Here is a 10,793-nt window from a genome sequence, read left to right on the forward strand (position 1 = left end):
ACGCTAACTCGAGATCTACAATCTACATCATCCTGTTTCATGTAGGTTACGTTTAATTACATCCAGCGGTTAACCTAAGACCGCGTTCATATTGTTACCACCGCATTTGAGTGACCAGCACTGTATATAACCTTCCACATGCAGTTCGTGATAACAAAAAATAAATGATAAAATACAACATTAGTTACAATAAAACCTCAAGAAGTCTATATGTTCGTCCAGACTATCTTACATCTGGGCCACATTTAGACAAAATCTGCTGAACTGGTTCTACTATCTGATACCTTCCAATAACCTGGAACCTCCTAAACATTCATACATACGTTCGCATTAATCATATTATTATATTAGTATCATTTATCATATTAGTAAAGAGTATAATAATTTAAAGTCATTTTTATTGATGTATTTCTTTATTTATGTTTCAATTTTATAACAATGATAAATAGAAAATTCCAGCAAACGTCAGGAGTCCCAGAATTGCGATAAGCATTTTGAAAATCTGTAAAAAATCATAAAATTTGTTACGATATCTTAATTTAGTAGTAGACATGTAACTACTTTTAAAATATTTTTTTTGAGATAACCTAACATAAGTAAATACTTACCTTGTCTTGAAACTTTCGGTTTTTCACGCATTGACTGTATGGCATATTTGTGAACGATACCGAATTATACAATGGGACCCATAAATTTGGTATCAGCCAAAATAGAAAATCATCAATTGATTTACGGAACAGATATGAAGGTCGAGTAACCAAATCTCTCATCTGGAAGAGAAACATTAAATTAAATTACGATTTCAAGATAAATTAACAACTATCTGTTGCCCGCGACTTCGTCCACGCAATATTAAGAAAAAAGCAGCCTATAAATTGCCCGTCTATGTTAGCTACCCTTCAGTGAAGTCCGGTGAAATCGGCCCAACGGAGATTACCCTGAACAAACGCGGCTTGCGGACAGACAAACAGACAGACCGACAAAAATATTTTCAATAGTAGTCGGGAGGTGATTTTCCTTATGATCAATGTAAATAAATTATCTTACCGAAATATGTTTTTTTTTATTTTATTTTAATACTGCAGACATTCAAATTTCATTATATGTATAGATAAATTCTCGCTATATTAATCTTACCTCCACGTAATTATACATAGCTAAATCACTTATAGCAAACACGTCTACCCATCTTGTAGCGGAGAATTCGTTAAGGATATTTTTGAGGTTATCATTGTATTTTTGGAATAACTCGTCGAGTATAGTACAGTCCTCGAATCCACAATTCATTCCTTGACCGTAGAATGGTACGACAGCATGCGCGGCGTCGCCGATCAGAAGAGCTTTGTCATTGACATGATATGGTCGACACTGAAATTAACAAATTAATATTTTAAAGTTAAAATCCTACAATAACTAATAAGTTAAAAGTAAAAAGTAATTTACCTTTACTGAAACTAATGGTAATGCGGATCCAGAGAAGAAGTCTTCTATTAATTTTTTCTTCCCAATCAATGGTATTGCATCAGAGAAATATTTCCCAAAGAAATTCAAAAGTTTCTCTTCAGTGTCGATTTCATTGAACTTCGCAAACGGCATGAAGAGTGTGACAGTCCAAGTACGATCTTGATTTGGTAAAGCAATCAACATGAAGTTTCCTCTTGGCCAAATATGTAAATACTGAGAAGGCATCTGAAACTGTAATACAAAGTACTTGAATATTAAGCAAGCAATTATCAATAATTGTTAGGGACAATTAATCATAGGATATGCCAGTTACGGATAAATCCACATCATTAGGACATCGTCAATCACTCGTGTTTGTATTTGTACACGTTAACTGAATATTTCGCTGTAACTACGTATTTGATATTTGTGCGTGAAGACGGTGCTAGTTAAGATGAGACTATGTTTTACTTGGATTGTTTCATTATTGGTTCCTTTAGTATATGCTCAAACAAATGAATATCAAAAATTTTTTCTTGCCAGTAATTATTATCATGAAAATTATGAGTGCATTAATAACATATTGAAAAATCATTTTACATGCAAAAACCGAATTACCCTTGTATATTCTAACGCCGATGTCGACTATTTAATAAAAAGGATTAACCTTCAGGATTGCTATAGTTTCAGAATACGTAATTTTACATCTGAAAATGCACTTCTAGGAACGAAGATCTATGTCATTATAGCACAAGACGTTCAAGAATTTGCAAGCGGTCTAAAACAGCTGACAAGAGACGTCCTTTGGAATCCAAGAGCAACTTTTATTGTTCAGATAACAAAAATTACTGAGGAGCATTTGAAAACAGTTTTTAACATATTTGTAGATCAAAAAATGTATAAAGTTATTTTACTTAATTACGTGAATCCTGAGAAAACTGAAATATTTACTTATTTTCCATTTAAAAAGAATAATTGTGGAGAGACATTTGATGAAATTCTTAATCTAGGATTATGTCGAGACATAAACGATATTAGCGAATTGTTTCCTGAAAATGTGCAGTATTCACTACGTAATTGTGTAGTCAAAGTCGCAGCTAAGGAAGATATTCCAATTGTAATACTAAAATCAAGCAATTACACTGTTTTTGGTAAATACGTTATGGGCTTAGAACAATATCTGCTAGAGACTATTGCTGCTGTGGAAGGATTTACAATAGAATATGAATACTACGATGCTGATACAATGTATGGAGTAGTTTTACCCAACAGGACTACAACTGGACTTCTAGGAAAACTGCAAGATGGTAAAGTAAGTATAGCAGCAGGTGGTTTTGTCTTGATTCAAAATCGGGTCGAAGTATTTGATTACATATGGGGTTACCACTATGCTGATTTAATTTTGCTCACCCCAACTATAAAAGAAAACATTTGGAAAAAAGTTTACCGTGAATTTGGAATAAAAACATGGCTTTTAATAATACTTGCTTATGTATTTATGATTTCTTTTATGGCAACCTCCCGAGTAATATTGACAACCGAAGAACCCGAAATTTCAATGTTGAGCATAAAACTTTGCGCTTATTTTTATGGACACAGCGACGACAGATTATTCAAAAATACGAAGCCGAAAGTCATAATTGTACTATGGGCGTTGTTTACTTTCTTCATTAATAGTTTCTACAATACAGCATATTATAGTCTAGTTGCCGGAAATGTTAAAGACGAAAGAACATTTGACACTGATGATTTAAAAACCCTGCCATATGAACCTTGTGTAAGTGACACAATGAGAACATTATTTCTATACGCTTACAATATTACCCTTCCAAAAGGTATTGCTAATCCAGATTGTAGTTTTACAGAAAGTGCAATGAATACTGTCGCTTCGAGAAAAGATGTTTACGCAATAGAGATGAACTACAGTTATAGATTAAGAGAATTTATGTATATAGACAATGATGGAAACCATTTGGTAGATGCTTCGGATTTCTCTTACGATTCTGTAATGACCATTTATGCGACTCGGGGATTTCCGTTGAAAGGTGAATTACAAAAATACGCCTTTTATATGTACGAAGCAGGGTTATTGCAGAGGCAATTACATATAATTTATATAAAAAATCTAAACTCAATGAAAAATCGGAATCGGAGTTATAAAAAAATTAGTCTAACAGATTTTAGAATTCATTTTGCTGTTCTTATTAATGGAAGTATAATTTCTTTGTTTTCTTTTCTTTGTGAGAGATTTAGAAGGAAAAGTAGGTTCTATTTTACAAACTAATTTGACGTGGATAAGCTGAAGAATGCAATACTAAGTAAATAGTTAAATAGCTTAGTTATTCCTGTCCTTTTAATATCCACTATAGTTTGTTAGAAATGAAAATAAACAATTGAAAAAGTCTATTCCTTTTTGTTTTTTTAGAAGTTCTTCTAAAATGAGTAATCTCTTACCTCGCCGTCATCTCCGGGTGGTATGCATAATTCCATATAACCGTGTTCGATATACTTTTGACTGTAATCGAATAGAGGTTCCTTCATCATTGCTTTACGTACTGCGGAATATGCACCGTCCGAGCCTATTATTAAATCTGCATTCACTTCTACTGTTTCATTAGTCTGTGTTCTGAAATTTATAAGAAATGAGAAAAAACACATAAAACGTGTTATTCGAGCTCTTTGATATTTTTTACTTTGTTTATGCATAAAATATTCAAATCTATACTTACTTTTGAAATGTAAGAAAACCTTTTTGTAGATTTGCGTTGATTAATTTATGATTAAAGTGTTTCTCTACATTTTTATATTTCTCCGATTCTGTAAATTAATATATTCAAATTAATTAAAAATGTGCAAGTAATTAAGTAGCTAATTTTTGTTATTAGACATCTTCGCTTTAGTATATATAAAAATCACATTGTTTTATTTATTTACAATGTATATTTTATTGTTACAGATGAATTAATTCTTTGTAAATCAAGGTATTTTGTGTATTCTTTACTGGTAATAATCTAGTTAATAGTAGATATAATTAAAATAACATTAAATGTTAACTATTTAACATTTAACAAACGTTAATTAAATTTAACCAGCACCGCATGAGTCAGAGGTTTAATTAAATCGCTTGTTGAACGAAATGCCTGCATTATTAAGTGATAATTACACTATGCCAATCATTCTGAAATGCAAATAATAATTACTTGACACAATATAAATTAATTAAAAAACATTAAATTTCACCAACCTTTTAATAGTAGGGAGTTCAAGAAGTTCCGACCAACAGAGTAAATACACTGAAAACAAAAGAATAGTAGAAAAATCCAGAATAAAAAAAACAACATAAAAACAAAAGAACACTAAAATAAATGAAGAACGGAGTAGTATTTAAAAAGTATGAACATATACTTCAATAAAAAAACTTAATTTTATCATAATCATTAGTTACAATTTGATTTTTTAATTATTTTTCTAATAATAAACATAAAATTAAATAAAACAACTTTATAGGTTTCTCCTATTAGTAGTTGACTGTCCAAACTATGGTGGTGCGTTGTCTGATAGATCAATATTACAAAGAAGTCGTTTACTTTTTTAAGCAATCTTTACCTGATTAGTCCTTGAATCATAAGGTATGATATACGTGGAGCCATCGAGCCTGTGTATATACCGACCGACCATAGGTATGCCGTGTTCTTGTACCATTTGCTGCTCCAAACCTACTCCTCGCAGCGCCTTCCTACCGCGGACTGATAATGCCAAGTTAATAGACCTCCCTCTAGCAGTTGGGGTATTTCGTATGTCTGGAAAATATTACATCCGCCTAATAATTATTCAAGCATGCAGTATTGCGATGGTTACGGATACCGAAATTAAATTACACAGTGGGTTTGTATACTTTTATTGGACTATTGTAAACAAGATTTAAGCTTAGTTGAAAATGACAAAATATTTTTTTAAAGCTTTAGTAACCTAATATTCTCGATCTTTAAAAAGCAGACAGTATACTATGTTGTAAATGAAACCTGCTTTATGTAGATGTTGCAGTGTAAGACTGGCTGTCTAGGATAATTTTAATAATGACATATGTTTGATGTTCAGTTAGTTGTTCGAAAATAAAAAAAAGAACTTGTTATGTATAGTGAAAAAATAATATCTTATTTTTTGTATACACTTGTATTAATATAAATTTAAATGTGAATAAATAACAAACTTTATTTATTTTATCATTTTGTGTGCTGGTGAAGCAAATTCCTATCACTACACTAAACCTAGCTTTAGTAAGTTCTTAGTTTTTAATCATCTTTACAAGCAATGTAGAGCCGAAACTGAAGAATAGACTTAATTAACCAATTAACCTATTGTCAAGATCACTATTGGACATATTCTATCATAGATTCGATTCCAATGACAATATTGGTTAATTTAAGAGATAATAATTAATTTGACCTTCATGTTTCTGTATAGGTTATATTAAAACTCTCCTAGATGTTTTTGGAGTCATCAAATGGATTAGAACCTATGGTCTATACTCTTCAGCCTTATTTTAAACATTGCTATTGGCTATTTGTTTTAATTTGCCATTATAGAAAAAGTTATTGACATTTTTACAATAAACCTAGTCTATCCATTTAAAGTCCTTTACAGATTAATATTTAATGTACTAGACGAGTCTAAGATAAAATAAATTTAATAAAAATCTATATTTTACATTAAAAAACCACTTAGCTATGGTATTCCAATAAATTACTCCTTTGATATTACATACTTAACAATTTTTGACTGTCGTTTTAAATTTAAATTGATAATTCATGTTAATGTATCAATTAATAACTTGTTGACTGTCGGCACGTGGCTAAAGGCCGGCTCACCTTCACGATACTCGTACAGCCGTACGCGATGACCCCTCTTGGCCAAATACAAAGCTTCCAATGATCCGACCTGTCAAAGAAATATTTTATAGACCGTTATCATTAATACCTACTAACTGTCAGACGATCATTCTTAATTAGGTGTTTTTTGCTTGTAAACATTTCAATAGGCTTATACTAGTTTTCTAGCCACTTCGCCCGCGTGAAATTAAAAAAAATAATACAAAATATAGCCTATGTTACTCACAGATAAATTACCTTTCTAATGGTGAAAGAATTTTTAAAATCGACCCAGCAGTTTTTGCGTAAATCAAATACATACAATAATATAAATTTTTCATCTTTATAATATTAGTATAGAACACAAAATGTCTATGGTATGATCCAGGCAGAAGTTTGTCTATGACTTGAGAGTTGTAAAAGATACACACCAATAGCGTTAAAATTATACTACTAGCTTTAACCCACAAAACCATCAACATGGATTTAAAAAAAGTAAGTAGCCTATGGGTTCTTCATACATCTATGACTTTCGACGTCATCTGTTTTTAGTTTAGGCCACAAACTCTAACAGACATCCATCCGTCTGAACTTTCGCATGTATAATATTAGTAAGAATTATGTTTTCAAATTATGGTATTTTATCTTAACAAGAAGCACAGCATAGCATAGCTTTTTCAATCTCATGTTATTCCGCTCGCGTAGTACTCCTTTTTTCTTCTTATAAACAAAACTTCACACCAATATTTAAATTATTATCTTAATGTAACAAATTACGTACAGAATTTTCCACTCGCTTTGCGAACTAAACAATTTATTTTCTTGATACGTGTGATGTTTATATTCATAGAAATATTATAGTTGACCTTTATGTAACACTTTCGAGTTTATGCTCCATAATATGAGAACATTTGTTGATTATTAATAAAACATAACTTAATAAACTTTTCATATGAAAAGAGTTGTTTTTAATTTGAAGTGAGCTTTTTTTTTCTTGCGTAATGTAGTTAAAATATGGATACCAGCACAGAATAACCGGTTTACTATTATTAATTATAATAATTGTTGAGTAAACATTATTAAAATATAATTACTATTAGTAAAAACATAAATGTAAATGCAATTAGTATTCTAGCAACTTTTGGAGTAAATTATTTGCAATCGCTTAAGAAAATACCAGTCTCGAAAGAATTATGTGAAAAATCATGCACAAACAGATAATAGATTTGAATAATTTCCATGCAATATATTTAATCGGTATAAGATTTCATTAAATTAAAATAATAACATTATTTTATTATTCTTTATCATCGTAAAAAATTGATTTAAATAAAATAAATCTTATCTTACTAGTATGTCTATAATATATTATATTATCTTACTAATCTTACTAATATTATAAATGCGAAAGTTTAGATGGATGGATGTTTGTTAGAGTTTGTAGCCTAAACGGCTGAACGGATCTAGATGAAATTTGGCACAGATGTAAAGCATAGTCTGGAAGGACACATAGGCTACCTACTTTTGTTTTTTTTACTCAACACTGACGGAGTTGCGCGTGAAAGCTAGTATAATCTAAATGCGAAAGTTTAGATGGATGTTTGTTAGGGTTTGTAGCCTAAACTACTGAACGGATCACAATGAATTTTGTACATAGATGTAGAGGATATCCTGAAAGAACACATGGGCTACTTTTTTTTAATCTACGCAGACGGAGTCGTGGGCTAAAGCTAGTGTAGTATAAGACCGTTCCTTTAGCGTAGATATTGCGTAAGATTTCACAATTATAATATAGTCTATGAAAAACTTAATATATTCTAATTGAATAGTTACTAATGTTGATATTCCTTTCTAAATATAACTTTTAAAACTTGTTAAAAAGGTCTAAAAATATAAAAAAAAACTAGTTTCATAATTTAATTTACTTATAGATTAAAGTTTATACAAGGAAATGTCTTATATACTACTAGCTGCTGCTCGCGACTTCGTCCGCGGGAAATTAAAAATTAATGAAAGAGACCTGTTACTCACTGATACCGTAGCTTTTTAATGGTGAAATATTTTTTGAAATCAGTCTAGTTTTTTTTGAGTTACATACAAAATACAAATCTTTCGTCTTTATAAAATAAGTATAGACTAAATAATTGAAGTCTTAAATATTTTGTTGATTTAATGAACAATTAAAAATGAAATTAAAAAAATACTTACCAATCCTCCTCCTACTATAACAATATCTAAGGGTTTATTCTTACGTCCATTTTGATACGTTGCCATTTTTTTATTCAAATAAAAATCCTTAAAACCGTTTTCAGTTTTTAACTTTCAATTAACAAATATGTATAAAAATATTTAATGATGATAATTATTTATTTCAACGAATTAACTTGGATATATCGAGAGCGATGTATGTCGGAAGTGATCGAGAAGTGAACTGAACGTGTATCGTTCACGGGACATCCTCGCCTTACACTGCATCTAGGGTTGCCAACTTTCAATAAACGTACACAGCCGGCGAAAATAAAAACTACCAGTTTTGTACCAGACGAAGAAAAAACAACCAATCATGTGTTTGCCACCTACGAACGTTAAATCTATAGCTCAAATCTATCATGTTAATCCGAAGAGTGGCAACCCTAACATACCACGTGCATGAGTGAGAATTCAGAATAACAACCCGTCTTGCATGTTACACGACATTTCATTGATGCAATAATAATTATATTAAGTAATTATTCGATAAAGACTGTGAAAAGTAAATATGATAAAATATACAATTTTAATGATAATTTGTTGTTTTATTTCTAAGATAAAAGCTCTGATATATGTTTCTGTCTGTTGTCTGATGAGAATTGTTTCTGTCGCCTTTATAATTTTGCTTTAAATTCAGTTTTTAAAAAAAGGTTTCTAATGATTTTAATCGACCTTACGCATCTGTGTAACCTTTGAGGATGTATTTAGATTTTATTAAATTAAAATCAAAATCAAAATGCAAAAAAGTTAATTGAAAACATGGGTCCTGTCCCACCACTTGCTGATAGAGACTCGGATAGCTTAAAAATAACGTCACTGTCATTTTGTTATCAGACAATTTACAATCCGGAGGACTAACTTATAGTGTCTTAAATGATATTTTTCAAATTGTTGCTTTTTTAATCAGTATTTTATGTTTTATGTTACAATTTTTTTTCCTTATATCTTAAACATCTACCACTTGGCCTCGACTTTGTCCAATCTAAATGTTACTCAATACAATGATTACAGCTCTTAATTGACACATTATGCCACACATTATGCATATAGATTACCATCATTTACGTCAATACATTTCTTTGAGCCATAAAAACTAGCGAGATAATCTTACTAATATTATAAATGCGAAAGTTTAGAGCGATGGATGTTTGTTACAGTTTGAAGTCTAAATGGCTGAACGGATTTCGATGAAATTTGGCATAGACGTAGAGAATAGTCTGAAACACATAGGGTACTCGACTAAATTACTAGCTTTTGTTTTTTTAACTTCACGCGGACGGAGTCACGGGCGAAAATTGTTATATAAAACCCGTTATTGATTATACTACGTTTGATGAAAAAAGTTTTAGGCAAGCTTTTTATGATGTGACCATAATAAAATAATCCTAAAAAAAGGAACGAAAATATGACTGAGTTTTATGATCACGATGGAATTCAAAAATGGAAAAAACATCCTGACCTTGCTCAATATAAGGCTACCTAAGGCGACCTAAGGCTGCGTAAGCGTAGGTAATACCTTCGATGACTTTAGGAACCGAAATCCTAAAAAAATATAAATGGTTTTTGGTTTATCTGTCAACCTCTCTTAAAACTAGAGTAACCATTCAAAACATTATTTTGCTACGTTTCATTTTCCAAAAGCAAAGGCATTATTTTTTGTCTCGAGTTATCTCGTAGTAAGGAAATTTTTCAAGGTGAAGCCAACAAGCACTTTGGTTAGTTGTTTTAATAATTTATTCTGAAGATTAAGAATCAAAATTCACTTGCAAGTAAAAAGTGTAAGCCTCTAAAGGCCACTTTCATTTTTTGTAATTTTTCTGCGGTCAATAAACTCCAAACTGGTTCTGTCAGATGTCCAAATCGCAAGAGCAAGGAGTTAATCACTTTGAGTCCTTAGTTGTAAGTATTACCATGATTACTAAGTACTGGCTACCGAATTCAAGTGAATGTTTTTGTCCTGTTAAAAGAAGAATGTTTATCCTCAAAGTATCACAGTGTCAAGTCGACATGGCTGAAGATTTTCATATTGCGAGCTCTGATTAACAAAAAAACTATTTATTTTTCTTGACATTCTTGTATTCGTAGTTGAAGAATAGTAATCTAATATTTCAACTTAATTCTTACAGTGTAAATCGTCTAACCTCAATTAATGCTAAGACAATGCAACAAAATACTAATTAAATAATGAAATTATACCTAACTGAAACATGATTCCTGACATTCGAGACAAAT

The 10,793-nt window shown here is 30.8% G+C and overlaps 1 protein-coding gene across 1 annotated transcript; it reads right to left on the bottom strand.

Annotated features, from left to right (window-relative positions):
* Nucleotides 1–400: 400 nt before the first annotated feature.
* Nucleotides 401–8,752, bottom strand: LOC106104700 (kynurenine 3-monooxygenase). The gene is made up of 10 exons (XM_013284829.1): nt 8,520–8,752; nt 6,312–6,381; nt 5,050–5,243; nt 4,688–4,736; nt 4,173–4,260; nt 3,898–4,069; nt 1,444–1,695; nt 1,138–1,368; nt 609–770; nt 401–502 (listed from the first exon to the last, which is right to left on the bottom strand). The coding sequence occupies exons 1-10, from the start codon at nt 8,583–8,585 to the stop codon at nt 431–433; spliced, it is 1,356 nt and encodes a 451-aa protein (XP_013140283.1). The 5' UTR covers nt 8,586–8,752; the 3' UTR covers nt 401–430.
* Between the last annotated feature and the right edge of the window lie 2,041 nt (nt 8,753–10,793).

This window comes from Papilio polytes, unplaced genomic scaffold, assembly GCF_000836215.1.
Source record: "Papilio polytes unplaced genomic scaffold, Ppol_1.0 DF823443.1, whole genome shotgun sequence".
NCBI lineage: Eukaryota > Metazoa > Arthropoda > Insecta > Lepidoptera > Papilionidae > Papilio > Papilio polytes.

What these genes read in the sequence shown, in the direction of transcription:
- LOC106104700 (XM_013284829.1), bottom strand. Translation starts at nt 8,585, where the DNA reads ATGGCAACGTATCAAAATGGACGTAAGAATAAACCCTTAGATATTGTT. An exon ending in GGTTTTCTTACATTTCAAAA is followed by an intron (nt 4,070 to 4,172) that starts GTAAGTATAGAT and finishes TATAAATTTCAG; the next exon opens with AACACAGACTAATGAAACAG. An exon ending in CTATGTATAATTACGTGGAG is followed by an intron (nt 771 to 1,137) that starts GTAAGATTAATA and finishes TTTCTCTTCCAG; the next exon opens with ATGAGAGATTTGGTTACTCG.